This window comes from Salvelinus namaycush, chromosome 1 (assembly GCF_016432855.1).
Source record: "Salvelinus namaycush isolate Seneca chromosome 1, SaNama_1.0, whole genome shotgun sequence".
In the NCBI taxonomy this organism is placed as follows: domain Eukaryota; kingdom Metazoa; phylum Chordata; class Actinopteri; order Salmoniformes; family Salmonidae; genus Salvelinus; species Salvelinus namaycush.
The window spans coordinates 5,156,291-5,175,157 of record NC_052307.1 but is presented as its reverse complement, the minus strand read 5'-3'; the positions used below and the strand labels follow the sequence as shown (position 1 = coordinate 5,175,157).

General features: G+C 47.5%; 1 protein-coding gene across 1 annotated transcript in view; it reads left to right on the top strand.

Moving 5' to 3' along the window:
* Window positions 1–17,405, top strand: part of LOC120028456 (protein HIRA) — a 40,941-nt gene extending 23,536 nt beyond the window's left edge. The window contains exons 17-25 of the mRNA XM_038974000.1: window positions 187–288; window positions 414–562; window positions 4,107–4,268; window positions 5,745–5,803; window positions 13,085–13,190; window positions 13,862–13,984; window positions 15,132–15,295; window positions 15,648–15,736; window positions 16,516–17,405. Coding sequence (XP_038829928.1) covers window positions 187–288; window positions 414–562; window positions 4,107–4,268; window positions 5,745–5,803; window positions 13,085–13,190; window positions 13,862–13,984; window positions 15,132–15,295; window positions 15,648–15,736; window positions 16,516–16,632 — 1,071 coding nt within the window. The 3' untranslated portion in view covers window positions 16,633–17,405. The remainder of the gene's footprint in view (window positions 1–186; window positions 289–413; window positions 563–4,106; window positions 4,269–5,744; window positions 5,804–13,084; window positions 13,191–13,861; window positions 13,985–15,131; window positions 15,296–15,647; window positions 15,737–16,515) is intronic.
* Window positions 17,406–18,867: the final 1,462 nt, after the last annotated feature.

Sequence of the window (18,867 nt, the reverse complement as noted above, 5' to 3'; positions counted from 1 at the left end):
TAGTACCGCTTGCTGCTGGTAACTCTTTCTTGACTTGGACATACATTTTTGCCAACCTTTTGTTTAAACAGCTGCTATTAGTTAACATGTGTTTGGAGTCACTTTTCTATCTTATAGGCTATGTTAGAGTTTTTTGACCAGGGACATTTATGCATTTTTTTTCTTTCCCCAACTGCACACTTGCAGGCTACCCCTTCATCAGAGAAGGAGCCTTGTTGTGTCGCTGCTGTCCCCGTGGCTGTCCTCAAACTGCCCACTCCCACACCACAGAAAGCATTTACTCTTCAGGTATGTTATTATATCGCTCTTCAGTTGTGGCTAAACAACCCACATGGTCAGAGACAGAGTCATGATAAGTACAATGGATGCTAGTCGGATGTGCTCTCTTTCCGCCATCTTGTTTATGTTTGTAGGTCAGTACGGAGCCCCCGGTGTACCTGGAGGTGGAGAACGAGGTCTCTGCGGTGTCCGGAGCCAAACTCAGCCAGCTCCGCTGTTCCAGGGAGGGCAGGGAGTGGGACACGTTGCTGCCCAGTCGAGTCATCACTGCAGCGGGCAGCAGGTAAGCAGTAGGGGGAGGGAGGTTCTACATGTCTAGTCCAGTAGTATTAATGGTAGTTATCTATTGTCTTGATAATTTACACTTGTAGGAATTGGCCTAATATGGATAGAGCTAAATGGAAGTGTTTCTTCCAGAAGAAATATGAAAAGCATAAACATAACCACGGTAGCAATTGAAAGGGAACGGTTTGAAGTTTGAGAAAATTAGGTCAAAGTTGAGGACATAACAGTTCACCTGACACGACTGAATCCAAACATTACACTGTTGATTTTTATGTGTATTTTACATTTACTGTACTTTTTGCCGCATTTGTTTATTATAAATATATTCAGTAACATGATAATAATATTGGGGTAGGTGCAACTCAAGACAAAATGACCAGTGTTTGAGTGAGAGGACTAACTGGTCTCTCCAAGTGGCCACACACCTCTCCAAAATGTGCACAGGTCCCAAGTCATTTCAATGCACTTTTATGGCTCAAGGAACAGTCTTCAACCATAAGCTGTTTGTTTGTTTTTACTCTCCTAGCTGTGCCGTTGAGGAACTAAGAGCAAGCACACTAGTGTTTGTTTGTTTTTACTCTCCTAGCTGTGCCGTTGAGGAACTAAGAGCAAGCACACTAGTGTTTGTTTGTTTTTACTCTCCTAGCTGTGCCGTTGAGGAACTAAGAGCAAGCACACTAGTGTTTGTTTGTTTTTACTCTCCTAGCTGTGCCGTTGAGGAACTAAGAGCAAGCACACTTGTGTTTGTTTTTACTCTCCTAGCTGTGCCGTTGAGGAACTAAGAGCAAGCACACTTGTGTTTGTTTTTACTCTCCTAGCTGTGCCGTTGAGGAACTAAGAGCAAGCACACTTGTGTTTGTTTTTACTCTCCTAGCTGTGCTGTTGAGGAACTAAGAGCAAGCACACTTGTGTTTGTTTTGTTTGGAACGCAGCTCTGCGTCCCCATCACACAATTACTGTTGTTTAAGCAATCCAGAAACGTCCCATTTTATAAATCGCAATCTGGTTCAGGTCGGCGTCATTTGAAAGCTTGTTCTATTGCCAACATGACTAGCTATAAAGTTATAAAATATTATCTTCGTGTTAGGCTTTCACAACGCAAACAGATCATCATTTTGGTGCACATAGAAAATAATCATGTGTGTATGCAGGTGCGTGTTCCGCGGCGATTTGTCTTCACAATAGACAATAACAGGCTGATTCTATTCAGAATAACACAGGGTATGACGCCATGTCAACTTTTAATTATACGTCAAGCATGGTGATCATTAACAGTGACACTGTGTATACATGAGTTTTATGATGTGGAAATGTGAAGTGCACATTTGGACTCACAGGTGTTTGGCTTGCTTGGATCACATCAAAGTGGTATTTATTCTAATCAATGTCTCATCGTTGAAAATACACAGAGTCCTCTTAATTTACAGCATTTCCCTCGGACAACAAAAAAGCTAAAGTTGCCAAATTAGTGGGAGGGATGGTGACCACTTCTTGTCGCGTGAGGTGCTCAAGTTCAGAACATCTGTCAGTCAAAACCCATACAGAGCTGTGAAGCACAGAGCCTGAGCTATGATGTCATTTATAGCATGTTACTCCACAGCCACTGAGCTCTGACGTCATGCATAGCATGTTACTCCACAGCCACTGAGCTATGACGTCATGCATAGCATGTTACTGTACAGCCACTGAGCTCTGACGTCATGCATAGCATGTTACTGTACAGCCACTGAGCTCTGACGTCATGCATAGCATGTTACTCTACAGCCACTGAGCTCTGACATCATGCAGGGCATGTTACTGTACAGCCACTGAGCTCTGACCTCATGTATAGCATGTTACTGTACATCCACTGAGCTATGATGTCATGCGTAGCATGTTACTGTACAGCCACTACGTTTTGATTTCTGAGATTATTAGTGCCCAAATCTGTCATTTTCAACCTGTATACTGGTACGAGTGTGAAGGGTTAAAGCTGGAATCCGTAGCAATGAAACTGCTATATCCATTTGCGGTATTACTACAACAAAGAAGTTACTTCAAACTAATATTTTTGAGGGACGTCATTGCACTTGTGATTGAACAGCAGATTGTATAGCTCCTCTTCTCTGTTCAACCCCCTCGAGTCAATGTCCGTTGCCCCTGCGGAAATCTATACTGAACAAAAATATAAACGCAACATGCAATCATTCAACAAATTTACTGAGTTGCAGTTCATATAAGGAAATCAGTCAATTGAAATAAATAAATTAGGCTCTAATCTATGGATTTCACATGACTGCAGCCATGGGTGGGCACAGGCCCACCCACTGGGGTGCCAGGCCAGTCACAAAAGAGCTTTATTACAGAACAAATACTCCTCAGTTTCATCAGTTGTCCGGGTGGCTGGTCTCAGACGATCCCGCAGGTGAAGAAGCCGGATGTTGAGGTCCTGGACTGGCGTGGTTACACGTGGTCTGCGGTTGTGAGGTCGGTTGGATGTACTGCCAAATTCATTAAAATGACATTGGAGGTGGCTTATGGTAGAGAAATGAAAAGTGACAGAGCTAGAGGCGGTGTATGTCAGACCATGAGACATGTTCTCACAAAGGCATCCAAACGGTTTGGCCTAAACTATTACGACCCCTCTCTGGAAAGATGAGACTCTCACGGTCAATGGTGTTCCCCTCACAAGAGTCTTAGGACTCGTCTGAAGTTGGTACAGCCAATCTGACAACTTCTGTCTGTAGCGTCCGAACAGTTTGGGCTACCTCTGTGGAAAGGTGAGACTGTCACAAACACGTACATGTTTTGCTCTAGTTGAAGAAGTGAATGGAAGTATATATGGAGACTGTTTAGCCCCAAATAAGGGTTTAAATACCTGTAAAAAAATATATAAATATATGTTTCCTGATCTTTCTTATATCGTTCAGATATAGGACCTACACTTCAGAACAAACTTCCTTTAGATTTTTCGGGGGGGACTATTGTTCCATGTAGTGAATCTGTTATTCAATGCGTTTGGATGGGATAATATCTGTAAGGCCAAAGAAACTAAATAAACATTTTCATCAAATCATTTTTTGTTTGTTATTGTTCCTTGGTGTATGACCTTCTTAAAAAGAAATCCATATAGCTTAGTAGAAACAAATGTTTCCTGATCTTATCTCAGATATAGGAGAGGCACTTGAGAACAGACTTCCTTTAGACAGGGCTTCGACTGGGTTAGTAAAGTAAACCATAACAATATGCCTGGGGCTGCCAGTGGTGCTGCTTCCGCTAATGTGGATCTCAGCTTTAACGTCTTTGGAGTTGACTGTGCTGTTTTATATCTCAGCTTTAACGTCTTTGGAGTTGACTGTGCTGTTTTATATCTCAGCTTTAACGTCTTTGGAGTTGACTGTGCTGTTTTATATCTCAGCTTTAACGTCTTTGGAGTTGACTGTGCTGTTTTTATAGGGGGCAAGGATTTAGCTTCCATTCCAACTGTCGTAATGAACAAATGTTAAAACTTTATTGACACAGTAGTAAATAATGTGCGTCTCTCTCCTCCTTTCCTCCCCCAGTGATGTGGTGGCAGTGGCGTGCGCGGACCGCATGTTGTCTGTGTTCTCGGCGTGTGGCCGCCGCCTACTACCCGCCATCCTGCTGCCCGCGCCCATGTCCGCCCTGCACTGCTCAGGCTTCTACGTCATGGCCTTGACCGCCTCCGCCACCCTGTCTGTCTGGTGAGAGAGAGCCCCGTGACACACACACACACACACACACACACACACATACCCCCGTATTGACGTGACAAAACCTATTGAGATGCACCATCTAGGCTGCTGCTCTGATGGGAAGTTTCCACTAGGTACCGATCTAGGATCAGCTTCCCTGATCCTAATTTTAACCATTAGTGGGGGAAATGCAAAACTGATCCAATTTCACCCTACACCTAGTGTGCACCAGAGGGTGTGAGTCGAGCGAGGAGCGGAGCGTGCATCATTTTGCTGGAGTGTGGAGTGGATTTAAAAAAAATAGAGCGACGGCGATTTGGCTCCTGTACCAACTCAGCCGCGAGCTCTGGCCATGCTCTGCCCAGCTGGGAGGAGGGGCTCTGCTGGGGGGAGGGGCTCTGCTGGGGGGAGGGGCTCTGCTGGGGGGAGGGGCTCTGCTGGGGGGAGGGGCTCTGCTGGGGGGAGGGGCTCTGCTGGGAGGAGGGGCTCTGCTGGGAGGAGGGGCTCTGCTGGGAGGAGGGGCTCTGCTGAGAGGAGGGGCTCTGCTGAGAGGAGGGGCTCTGCCCAGCATGTTTCATTTCCTTCATCACTGTTCTTTTAATTGGACCTATTGTTGTATTTATTTAGCCCCACCACTAATGTGCAGAGATGTTGATATGAGTCAAACAAGAAATGGGTCACCACCTGTGTAATTGATGACAAGACAACCAATGAGCCCATGCAGCAGCATCAGAGACGTTTGGGTTTCTATACAGGCTGTTGTTTAAAAAAGAGAGGAGTGCTAAAGTTGTCAATGAACTGTTAAGATGTGAGCACAACAGGGCCACAGTTCTAATTAAAGCATCTGATCATCAGTGGATTAGAGAAAAAGCTGTTTGTTTAACGCAGTGGCCACATAGCCTATCACCTAGGTGAGCGATGAGTGTGGGAATTCCGACTGCTTGACACGACTCGCATACTCTGGGGTGCACTAGCGACGGTGATCACTCCTGACTCGCCACACCTTGTATTTTAGACTAGAGACAACCCCTAGTCCCTTGACACCTTTTCATTTGATAGGTGTGAACATTGGACATTTTTGTTAATTTAGCAGGCGCACGTATCCATAGCGACTTACTGGAGCAGCTATGGTGAAGGGCACATTGACACAGTTGTCACCTAGTCTGCTCGGGGATTCGAAACAGCTACCTTTCGGTTACTGGCTCAACGCTCTTAACTGCTAGGCTACCTACCGCACCAATATGCTGATATCTCAGACTTGCTCTCTGATAGGCTAGGAAGAATGACACATTGTTTACACCTATCAAATCCTGTCAGATCTCCTCAAGTGTCTAGGGGTTCAGAGGCTCGGGGTTGTTTGTTTCTGGACAGGGCCATACATTGAGTACATCATTGTAAATAAGAATTTGTTCTAAACTGACTTGCCTAGTTAAATAAAAGTTCAATTAATTAAAAGAATTGAGACGTGTTCTTTCTTCTTTACAGGGATGTCCAAAAACAGAGTGCGGTAGTGAAGAATGAATCTTTGCAGACCATTTTATCAGGTGAGAGGAGTTCTACTTCAAACCTTTCAGACCGTCAGTACGGTTGACAGTATGGATTATATCCCACCGCAGGTCGAGTAATAACAACAAAGTCCCGCCGGTGACGTGACAGCGTGGGGGGAGGCGCCCGCGGTTCATATACAACCGTACGTCAGAACACTGTCTCTTATTACTTCCCCCAAAGTTAGCATAGCATATCACGCAAATTGACTGGTCCGCTGCTCCCGTTTTTCAGTTTGCATCTTCCCAGGTCCCAGTATGGTAAGCTAAACTCTGTGTGAGTTGTGTGTACTGTCAGTCTGTGACCAACAGCCTGAGACCTGTGGGTCAGAGCGTAAAATTCGCCCTCCAAGGCTGTGTGACAGCTCTCCCCTACCTATCCCTTTTATCTGAGGTTTTCAGGCTTCCTTGTCTTGTGTTGATTTAGCCCACCAGCTAGTGTGTGTGTGTGTGTGTGTGTGTGTGTGTGTGTGTGTGTGTGTTGGCCACCATACTCCGGTGCTAATCTTGTCAAGATATCCTCCACTGCTGTGCTCGTTATCAAGGTCACCGGGCACTAACGTTAGTCATTCTTCAACTACAGTCGTGGCCAAAAGTTTTGAGAATGACACAAATATTAATTTCCACAAAATTTGCTGCTTCAGTGTCTTTAGATATTTTTGTCAGCTGTTACTATGGAATACTGAAGTATAATTACAAGCATTTCATAAGTGTCATAAGGATTTTATTGACAATTACATGAAGTTGATGCAAAGAGTCAATATTTGCAGTGTTGACCCTTCTTTTTCAAGACCTCTGCAACCCACCCTGGCATGCTGTCAATTAACTTCTGGGCCACATCCTGACTGATGGCAGCCCATTCTTGCATAATCAATGCTTGGAGTTTGTCAGAATTTGTGGGTTTTTGTTTGTCTACCCACCTCTTGAGGATTGACCACAAGTTCTCAATGTGATTACGGTCTGGGGAGTTTCCTGGTCATGGACCCAAAATATCAATGTTTTGTTCCCCGAGCCACTTAGTTATCACTTTGCCTTATGGCCAGGTGCTCCATCATGGTGGAAAAGGCATTGTTCGTCATCAAACTGTTCCTGGGTGGTTGGGAGAAGTTGCTCTCGGAGGATGTGTTGGTAGTGGTACCATTCTTTATTCATGGCTGTGTTCTTAGGCAAAATTGTGAGTGGGCCCACTCCCTTGGCTGAGAAGCAACCCCACACATGAATGGTCTCAGAATGCTTTACTGTTGGCATGACACAGGACTGATGGTAGCGCTCACCTTGTCTTCTCGGGACAAGCTTTTTTCCGAATGCCCCAAACAATCGGAAAGGGGATTCATCAGAGAAAATGACTTTACCCCAGTCCTCAGCAGTCCAATCCCTGTACCTTTTGCAGAATATCCGTCTGTCCCTAATGTTTTTCCTGGAGAGAAGTGGCTTCTTTGCTGCCCTTCTTGACACCAGGCCATCCTCCAAAAGTCTTCGACTCACTGTGCGTGCAGATGCACTCACACCTGCCTGCTGCCATTCCTGAGCAAGCTCTGTACTGGTGGTGCCCCGATCCCGCAGCTGAATCAACTTTAGGAGACGGTCCTGGCGCTTGCTGGACTTTCTTGGGCGCCCTGAAGCCTTCTTCACAAAAATTTAACCGCTCTCCTTGAAGTTCTTGATGATCCGATAAATGGTTGATTTAGGTGCAATCTTACTGGCAGCAGTATCCTTGCCTGTAAAGCCCTCTTTGTGCAAAGCAATGATGACGGCACGCGTTTCCTTGCAGGTAACCATGGTTGACAGAAGAACAACGGTTCCAAGCACCACCCTCCTTTTGAAGCTTCCAGTCTGTTATTCGAACTCAATCAGCATGTCAGAGTGATCTCCAGCCTTGTCCTCATCAACACTCACACCTGTGTTAATGAGAGTATCACTGACATGATGTCAGCTGGTCCTTTTGTGGCAGGGCTGAAATGCAGTGGAAATGTTTTTTGGGGATTCAGTTAATTTGCATGGCAAATAGGGAGTTGGCAATTATTTGCAATTCATCTGATCACTCTTCATAACATTCAGGAGTATATGCAAATTGCCATCATACATCATACACCTGAGGCAGCAGACTTTGTGAAAATTAATACTTGTGTCATTCTCAACTTTTGGCCACGACTGTATATAAAACTCGAACGGGTCACTTTCCTAGATAACCACATGTAGGAATTTTGTTAGCCTAGCCAGCTATATGACATGCGATTCAGTTTGCCTCCCCTAGGCATCTCTCTCCCCTGGTATCCCACGCTAGCTACACACGCTTGGTATCACAAGCTAGCTACACACGCTTGGTATCACAAGCTAGCTTGCCAGTTTATTAAACTAGCTGCCACTGTGTTGTCAGCTTGCCTTACCAAACGACTGCCATTCGTGCGTATTTCGCATAAATAAGCATACATTTAAATATGTTACAGCTCCTATTCCAGCCATGTTTACATCTCCCTCCAGATTATTGTAGCTCTCTACCCTTTCTGTGTATTGTGGTAGCTGTTGTAATACAGTCTTCGGTTACTATTATATTAGTTAATTTGATGAATCAGTATAATAAATATTTATATTTGATTTATTTTGTTTACATTCTGAGCTCAGAGAACACTGCATCACCATGATGCTAGGTATGCATGGCTGCTCGTCTTGTGGAGCTGAACTACAGGTTACAGATGGTCATGATCCATTGGCCATCTGTCTGACCCCTGCGTTAACTGCGCCCTCCTGCCTGTGAAGGTGAGGGAAGCGAAGAGGGCCTGGTTTTCACAAATAATTTACCAGTGTTGTTCGCTAGGACCCACCCAGGTCCACCAAAAACGAAACCGATGGAACCCCCCCCCCCCCCCCCCCCCTCCTGTAAAAAATAAATAATAATCAAAAATAAGAGCCTCACACGGAAGGCCGACTCCTTCTCTTCTAAGATAGAGCAACTAAAAACGCTTTTGCGTTCCTTCAAGCCCCTGAGTCGGGCCCCCTCTCGCACACTGCCGTACCGGGGACGCAACAGAGGACTCAGATAGCTGAGATGATGATCTGCTGTCCACTCGGGCATCCAACCAGCACTGTAGTGACCAGGATGATGACACGCTCAACACGGTGATGGAGGTGCCAACCACTGTGCAGCTATTCAGTCTCAATGCCAAAGGGTCAGAGGAGTCATAAGGAAGCTCTGCCTCACTATGCGCACAGTCCTGCGTGCTGCCTTAGCTAGGCTGGAGCTTGATGACCCTCAAGCAACAGCCCCCTCAGCTAACCCATTATTTAAGAAGGTCCAGGCAGCAACACCGTTCAGTATGCCACCTTCACCGTCTTTTCTTACGGAGCTTCAGAGATGCTGGTCTGTCCCGCGGGCCCTTGCCCACCACAGCAAGGACAGTAGGACGCTATCTGCCATGCGCGACGCAAAACAACATGGGCTGGACCATATGCCTAAGGTGGATGAATACATAGCAGAACTAATGCTCTCTCCAGATGAAGCCCTGAAAGATGCCCCAGCCCTCAGTGCTCATGCTAGCACAGAACAGGATGCTCCAGCCGGAGCGCGCAGATCCGGACTTCTGCAACCTGAATGACGCATCTCTTTAAGCATTTGCGTTCATGAACAGAGAGCTAGGCAGACTGCTCTTCGGGTCATCATACGTAGAAAACAGACCCATAGGTGTTGATGACCCTCTCACAAGGGTACAGGTTGCACTTCTGACACCGGCCCCCACCATTCTCAGGGATCAGAATGACAGTCACAGAACCCCTGAAAGATTGCGCCCTCAACCCTGGAGATTGCGCCCTCAACCCTGGAGATTGCGCCCTCAACCTGAAAGATTGCGCCCTCAACCTGAAAGATTGCGCCCTCAACCTGAAAGATTGCGCCCTCAATCTGAAAGATTGCGCCCTCAACCTGAAAGATTGCACCCTCAACCCTGGAGATTGCGCCCTCAACCATGGAGAAGGGTGCGATCACAAGTAAAAGCATCAGAACAGCAAAGATGGCTTTTATTCAACCTATTTTCTGGTTCCGAAGAAAGACGGAGGCTTCTGTCCAGTTCTGGATTTAAAACGGTTCAATGTTTTTTCCCTAAACGTTCTCCCCTTTCACATGTTGCGGCCGGTCAACGTTCTCCAGATTGTAGCCAGAGAGGAATGATTCACGTACCTGGACTTAAAGGATGCTTACGTTCACGTTCCTGTGCTACTGGAACACAGGCGTTTTCTGCGTTTCGCCTTCCAGGGCCAGACTTACCGGTTTGCGTTATTACCCTTCGGTCTCTCCCTGGCGCCTCGAGTCTTCACAAGATGCGTGAGCGCAGCCCTGAGCTCCTTCCATCTACAACGGATTGAGATCCTTCCTTACCTCGACGACTGGCTCATCTGCGCCGCTTCTCTCGCGAGTGTGTGAAGGAAAGGACACATCAATGTGCTAGAACTTCAGACAGTTTACCTAGCCCTGAATCACTTCCTGTCCTGATACGATCAGACAATACGTGGACAGTGTTCCACATCAACCATCAAGGGGGAACGAGGTCTGTATGGTCCCTACAGGTGGCCCAACAACTCTTGATATGGGCCCTACCACGTCTGGCCTCCCTATGAGCCATTCATCTCCCAGGCAAGGTGAACAAGGTGGCAGTCTTCTTGTCGCAGGGGAATGGCAGCGGTTTGGAACGGCACGAGAACCTGTTTGCCTCATAGCAAACATCCCTCTGGGCATGGACACCTTAGCCCACACATGGCCAGAGGGCCTCTTAGCAACGCTGCACATGGTCTCTCAGGCTCAGCACAGGCTGCTGCTTGTAGCCCCCCAGATGGCCAGTGAAACCCTGGTTTCCAACCCTTATTCTTTTGGAGGGAGAGCCATGGCAGTTCCCTTAGACAGGAGCTGCGTTCAGTTGGAATGCAGGTTATGGCATCCCAGCCCAACTACAGCTATGGGTGTGGCCTCTGAAGTGCCCGACCCTCTACTGATCATCTGCGATCCTGCTGTTATCGGACGTAACTTCCTTTCAAGCATATAGAGGAGCTTTCCTCTTAACTATTTCATCAGCGAAACGTGTGAGTGAGCTCTTTATGAGCCCGGTCTACCTACGATAGAAGGCAGACGACCTAGGCGTGACCTTATGGCTCAATCCAGCCTTTTTACCTAAGGGTTTATCACCCCTTCACATCAATCAAGCCATTGAATTGGTGGCCAACTGCCCCCATCCTTTCCAGAATGCGGAGGAAGAGTGTGCTAGTCTCCTGTGTCCAGTCCTTTCCCTCAAACGCTATATGCAAGCCTTGGAGCACTACAGGAAGTCAGAGCAGCTGTTTCTGTGCTTCGGTGGGAAGTCAAAAGGCCTTGCATTGTCCAAGCAGAGGCTTTCACACTGGCTTGTGGATGTCATCACTCAGGCCTACAAGGGAGTAGGGCTCCATGTCCCAGAAGGTGTGAGCTGCCACTCGACTAGGAGTGTCACCACATCCTGGCCTGCGCTGAGCGGCGTCCCCCTGAAATGAGAGATACGCAGCTGCTACCTGGTTGTCGCCCTGCACGTTCTCAAGATTTGACAAGGTCAACGTCGCATCCTGCCACACCATGGGCTCTACCGTTCTTCCAGCGGCACTGGTGCATTAATCGGAGGTTAGTGCTATTCCTCGTGACCTTGTTGGTATAAGTCGTCCATACCTTCAACTGTACTGACGGTCTGAAAGGTACATTCGTAACTTCTGTTCTACTTTATAACTATGGTTCTATGAAGACCTGGAAGACTGTCAGTACTTTCCTGTCACTCAATCTTTTGGGGCGAGAAGATTTTCTGAGACAAGGTCTGACATACTTTTAAATATGAACCGCGGGGGGGCACGTCCTCCCACGCTGTCATGTCACCTGCTTGACTTTGTTATTATTACTCAACCTGTGCAGAGCGCGTGGGATATAATCTATACCTTCAACCGTACTGACGGTCTGAAATGTTTTAAAAGCTTTGTTTCTCTTCCCTGTATTCATCCTCTCCTGTCTCTCTTCCCTGTATTCATCCTCTCTCCTGTCTCTCTTCCCTGTATTCATCCTCTCTCCTGTCTCTCTTCCCTGTATTCATCCTCTCTCCTGTCTCTCTTCCCTGTATTCATCCTCTCTCCTGTCTCTCTTCCCTGTATTCATCCTCTCTCCTGTCTCTCTTCCCTGTATTCATCCTCTCTCCTGTCTCTCTTCCCTGTATTCATCCTCTCTCCTGTCTCTCTTCCCTGTATTCATCCTCTCTCCTGTCTCTCTTCCCTGTGTTCATCCTCTCTCCTGTCTCTCTTCCCTGTATTCATCCTCTCTCCTGTCTCTCTTCCCTGTATTCATCCTCTCTCCTGTCTCTCTTCCCTGTATTCATCCTCTCTCCTGTCTCTTCCCTGTATTCATCCTCTCTCCTGTCTCTTCCCTGTATTCATCCTTCTCTCCTGTCTCTCTTCCCTGTATTCATCCTCTCTCCTGTCTCTCTTCCCTGTATTCATCCTCTCTCCTGTCTCTCTTCCCTGTATTCATCCTCTCTCCTGTCTCTCTTCCCTGTATTCATCCTTCTCTCCTGTCTCTCTTCCCTGTATTCATCCTTCTCTCCTGTCTCTCTTCCCTGTATTCATCCTTCTCTCCTGTCTCTCTTCCCTGTATTCATCCTTCTCTCCTGTCTCTCTTCCCTGTATTCATCCTTCTCTCCTGTCTCTCTTCCCTGTATTCATCCTTCTCTCCTGTCTCTCTTCCCTGTATTCATCCTTCTCTCCTGTCTCTCTTCCCTGTATTCATCCTCTCTCCTGTCTCTCTTCCCTGTATTCATCCTTCTCTCCTGTCTCTCTTCCCTGTATTCATCCTTCTCTCCTGTCTCTCTTCCCTGTATTCATCCTTCTCTCCTGTCTCTCTTCCCTGTATTCATCCTTCTCTCCTGTCTCTCTTCCCTGTATTCATCCTTCTCTCCTGTCTCTCTTCCCTGTATTCATCCTTCTCTCCTGTCTCTCTTCCCTGTATTCATCCTTCTCTCCTGTCTCTCTTCCCTGTATTCATCCTTCTCTCCTGTCTCTCTTCCCTGTATTCATCCTTCTCTCCTGTCTCTCTTCCCTGTATTCATCCTTCTCTCCTGTCTCTCTTCCCTGTATTCATCCTTCTCTCCTGTCTCTCTTCCCTGTATTCATCCTTCTCTCCTGTCTCTCTTCCCTGTATTCATCCTTCTCTCCTGTCTCTCTTCCCTGTATTCATCCTTCTCTCCTGTCTCTCTTCCCTGTATTCATCCTTCTCTTTGTCTCCTCTCCTAGGCACAGAATGCACTGTGTCCCAGTCTTTACTGACACAGCAGGGGGTCCCAGTCATTGGCCTCTCCAATGGGAAATCTTACTGCTTCAACTCCTCCCTGGAGACATGGTAAGACACACACACACTTACTTTAGAGAAATCATGAAAGTCACACATTCTATATACCCCCCCCCCCCCCAATGTTTCGGCACGATGTTGACTGGTGAAGGCGGCACAAATGTCTGGTCAATCAATCCATGACATCTTTAGAAGTATATACTGTAGAGTGTTTATTAGTTAGCACCTTGCCAACTGTTCTACTGACTGTTGTAACAGGACACTTTAACAGTTAAAAATAATGGAAAATCCCCAGGAAATCAGCTCAGAGTGATTGTACTGTAGAAAATCTGTTCCTCAGTAAATCGAGTAAATACACATATCTGTATTCAACAGTAGAGATTATTATATTTTACTCAAATGTTATCTGTTTGGGTTTCTTGTGATCAATTTGCAGTCTACAAATTATTTATAGTTATGTTCCGGTCCCCCGACTATCCGCTCAAGAAAAAATTGTCCCAAGTTTGAATGTAGCCAGGGACTCCTTCTCTGTACAGTCAACAAGTAGTGTTGAATTATTAAACCTGTGTGATCGGGTATGTATGCCATCGACAGACATCTAGGTGTACAAACAAAAACAGTGTCTTGTCCACTAATGCTCTCTTGTCGTGTGTGTGTGTGTGTGTGTGTGTGTGTGTGTGTGTGTGTGTGTGTGTGTGTGTGTGTGTGTGTGTGTGTGTCAGGAACCTAATAGCGGATAAGCAGGACTCCCTGGTGCAGTGTGCTGACTTCAAGAACTGCATCTCCTCCCAGGATGCACCTGTGTCACAGGGACCCCTGGCTCTCACACAGGGACACAACCTCAAGTGAGTCTTGACTGTTAACGATGATCTAGGATCAACTTATCATAACCTTATCCATTAGTGGGGACAATGCTAAACTGAGCCAAGATCAGAGTGTAGGGAAACGTCATCCTACACACAGACTGTTACACACACACATTTAGTCATGATTAGACCAGGGCTGAAGGTCTCTGGTGAAGAGCCGAGCGATTCAGATGTAGATGGTGAACAGCCACGTTCAGAAACAAGACTACAGCCGGCACTAAAACAGGGGAGGTACTATCCGAACTCGTCCAATAAGAAAAAGGCTCGTTTTCCTTTTCTGTCTCCAAAACGTTTTCAGACATGTTCACATGGTGTGTCATATTGACAATACTATCGATCTGCGGACTGCAGTTACTGCAGGAACGGTATCACACAAAATGACCATTAGCATTGCCTTGCTGCGCCCGCTGCCGTTGAGGCTGCCCGCTGCGCCCGCTGCCGTTGAGGCTGCCCGCTGCGCCCGCTGCCGTTGAGGCTGCATGCTGCGCCCGCTGCCGTTGAGGCTGCTTCCCTGTAACAGCATGGGAGGTGAGATGTGGGAAGATGTCTTCGGCTTCCAGACATTTAAACAGATATGAAATACCGACCACTAGTTAACAAGTGCTGTTTATTTCAATGGGCAAGCGAGAAGTAACCTGTAATATTGATCACCATGTCAACTAGCTCGCGTTACTGTATGGAGGTGTTCCCACGGGGCAGCTGTGTCACGTTGTCTCCAGCGGTAACATGGCCAGATGTTTTCCTCCCAGGGTTTAGCGAAGGTCATGACGTTGGTCACTATTTGGAAGTCACGGGATACAGTCTACTCAGCGGAGAGTGCATGCACGGCATGTTTGGTGTTTCACAACGCAGCTACACTGTGACCTTCGACCCCCGCCTGCCGAGCACTGCTATCCAGCAGTTCTGTTAACGTTCCGACGAGGGAAGTAGCTAGTTAGTGTCGTCAAGGTGACTGTTAATGCACAGATACAGTCGTTGCTTGGTTTTGGTGATTTTACACCGTAAATGTACAAGTTGGACTTTGGCGTTAACTTTCTATCCACACATGATGAATCTACGTTCATCCAGAAACCTTTGCTAAACTTTTCCCTGTTTTTCCGATGATGTTTAATGTGGTTGTTTTCAGTGCGGGTCGCCTAGCATCCAGACTGTCGTCCACCCCCCACCACCTGCAGAGTGGCATGACCCTGGTTTTCCTGGAGAACCAGCTGGCGTCGGCCCTCACCCTGCGCTCCAGCACAGAGTACCACTACTGGCTGCTCATCTACGCACGCTTCCTGGTCACTGAGGGTGAGCCAGACTGTGTCCCACATGACAACCTATGCCCTTCTATTTTTGACCAGGGCCCATAGAGGAAGTGAATGGGGCATGTGTGACAAAATTAACTGACATCAACTCCGTATTTGGGAATGTGATTTGGCAGTTTATTTTTTAACATGCACACGTGTCCCATCCGCTTCCATTGATTGTTAGCTGGTGGTGGCCAAAGTAAGTTAAAGATTGTAGTAGCTGAAAAATGAACCATGGATTATAGTTTCTCATGGCCCATAGACTCATTTCAGGATGAGGAACCATCTAAATTGTAAAATCCTGAACTTTCCATTTTTTTCTTGCTGTCTAACCTTTGTGTTCTGTCCGGCAGGTTCTGATTATCGGCTACGGGAGCTCTGTAAAGACTTACTGGGACCAGTGCACAAGTCTGCCGGCAGTGCCTGGGAGCCTACAACCCTGGTAGGTGCCTACAAGGCAGCACGCGGTTTACACAAGCTGCACAATTAAGTATTATTATTTTAATTTTTTTGACTAATTGGTCTTTTTGACCAATCAGGTCAGCTCTTGCCAGTAATTGGACAGAAGAACAGAATGGGGCTTCCTGTGAAAACACAATCATAGATCCTGTAAATACTTAGATCCTGTAAATACTTAGCAACAGAATTGGACTTAAAACAGGTGTGGCTGAAAGGTGAGACAGCCTCCTTCAGCTGTTTTTAATCTTCCTGCGAGTACTCTGAAATCATTTAATGAGACTCTGTTTTAAATCTTCCTGCGAGTACTCTGAAATCATTTAATGAGACTGTTTTTAATCTTCCTGCGAGTACTCTGAAATCATTTAATGAGACTCTGTTTTGAATCTTCCTGCGAGTACTCTGAAATCATTTAATGAGACTCTGTTTTAAATCTTCCTGCGAGTACTCTGAAATCATTTAATGAGACTCTGTTTTGAATCTTCCTGCGAGTACTCTGAAATCATTTAATGAGACTCGAACAGTGAAATCATTTCAAATACCCATCCCTAATCCCAAATGAAATAGCAATGATGATTAAGAGAGCAGTGATTATGGGATTGGGTCAATCCCAGAGAGAGTCCCAAACAGCGTTGGTTACAGGAACACTACTCGTGATGGGAGGTCGCGGCTCAATTACAATAGGAGTTCCAGTAATGTGGTCCAATCCAAACACAGTGAAATGATCATGTTGTGTGACTTGACCTTTGACCTGTCTGTCCCCAGGGCCTGCGGAAGAGGGACCTCTTGAGAGAGCTGCTGCCTGTCATAGGACAGAACTTGCGTTTCCAAAGGCTCTTCACAGAGTACCAGGACCAGCTGGAGCTGCTCGGCAACAAATAGCACTTCTCAAGTAACTCACTTACTAACCCACTATCCTATCCAGCCCAGCTCCACCCTGGCTGCTGACCGACATTCCCTCCTCCAGCTCTGGCTCTTTCCAGGCCTCTCTCCGCTCTGCTCTGTCTAACCCAGCCTGAAGGAAGCTCTCTGTGCCTGGGTGGAGAACCACTGCCACCTGGGTTGTAGAATGCTGAAAACAGCACTGAATAATGACTGATTATGCATTGTCACCAAGTATCCATTAATAATTGATCGATTAATTATGTTGATAACGACAATGATAATTATGTTGAAGGAAATCCGTGCCCTGCTACAAATGTCAGGGGGGGTTCTCTTTCTGGGAAGACGGAGAAAAGCGTATACCTGGTTTTGGATGGGTCACTAGAAGCACAACAGTCCCGTCCCCCTTAACCTCCACCGACTCCCTCACCGGACCACTGCTATGTGTGGCTGCTGCCCACCAAGCCTGGCTATGGGTCGCACCAGCCCTGTCCTGTCCTCTCCTGCCCTGGGGTGCAACTATACAGGGTTATCTGGGGTCACATGCTTAAGGGTCAATGTAAGGAAAAAAACTAAAGCTACAGTAGGATAGAGGAGCTATGTTCTACCATGAATCACCCTCTTCTGAGCTTAACCCCTCTCCTATCTTTACAGAATGTGTACAGACTCTTTTCTGTTAGTCATTTTTAAATGTTTGTACAAGGCAACTTCTTTTCCATTTTCTAAAAAAAAGAAGAAAAAAAAAAAAAGAAATGAGAGGAAAATAATACAAACAGGCAACACTTGTGTTTTGAAATTAAATAAAACAATCAACAAATGCTGTTTGGCGAATCTTCTTGTCCACGGTTGTTTCTGTCTGGAGCCTCAGGCCTGGCGTGTCTGGTGCCTCAGGCCTGGCCTGGCGTGTCTGGTGCCTCAGGCCAGGCCTGGCGTGTCTGGTGCCTCAGGCCAGGCCTGGCGTGTCTGGTGCCTCAGGCCAGGCCTGGCGTGTCTGGTGCCTCAGGCCAGGCCTGGCGTGTCTGGTGCCTCAGGCCAGGCCTGGCGTGTCTGGTGCCTCAGGCCAGGCCTGGCGTGTCTGGTGCCTCAGGCCAGGCCTGGCGTGTCTGGTGCCTCAGGCCAGGCCTGGCGTGTCTGGTGCCTCAGGCCAGGCCTGGCGTGTCTGGTGCCTCAGGCCAGGCCTGGCGTGTCTGGTGCCTCAGGCCAGGCCTGGCGTGTCTGGTGCCTCAGGCCAGGCCTGGCGTGTCTGGAGCCTCAGGCCTGGCCTGGCGTGTCTGGTGCCTCAGGCCAGGCCTGGCGTGTCCGGTGCCTCAGGCCAGGCCTGGCGTGTCCGGAGCCTCAGGCCAGGCCTGGCGTGTCCGGAGCCTCAGGCCAGGCCTGGCGTGTCCGGAGCCTCAGGCCAGGCCTGGCGTGTCCGGAGCCTCAGGCCAGGCCTGGCGTGTCCGGAGCCTCAGGCCAGGCCTGGCGTGTCCGGAGCCTCAGGCCAGGCCTGGCGTGTCCGGAGCCTCAGGCCAGGCCTGGCGTGTCCGGAGCCTCAGGCCAGGCCTGGCGTGTCTGGAGCCTCAGGCCTGTCTGAAGAAATTAATGCTGATCTATTCAGGATGACATGGTTGTTTTTCTTTCAATAAGCTAGTTAGTTAGCATCCTCACTCTGTTCAGTGAGGGTGTGTGCCAATAAACTCTCCTAATGTGTGCACTTGATCACTTCCTTTCATGGATTAGAATGGAAATGACTAGTATAAGTGATGTGGTGGAAACTCCCCCTAGCCCGTTCCTTCATCAATCCAATGACTAGATTTAGAGTTAGTTGACCACAGGGGGGTAGTAGAGACCCACAGTACACGGTTCAGAGTTGTAGAGACCAACAGTACACGGTTCAGAGTGTTATAGTAGAGACCCACAGTACACGGTTCAGAGTGTAGTAGTAGAGACCCACAGTACACGGTTCAGAGTGTAGTAGTAGAGACCCACAGTACACGGTTCAGAGTGTAGTAGTAGAGACCCACAGTACACGGTTCAGAGTGTTATAGTAGAGACCCACAGTACACGGTTCAGAGTGTTATAGTAGAGACCCACAGTACACGGTTCAGAGTGTAGTAGAGACCCACAGTACACGGTTCAGAGTGTAGTAGAGACCCACAGTACACGGTTCAGAGTGTAGTAGAGACCCACAGTACACGGTTCAGAGTGTAGTAGAGACCCACAGTACACGGTTCAGAGTGTTATAGTAGAGACCCA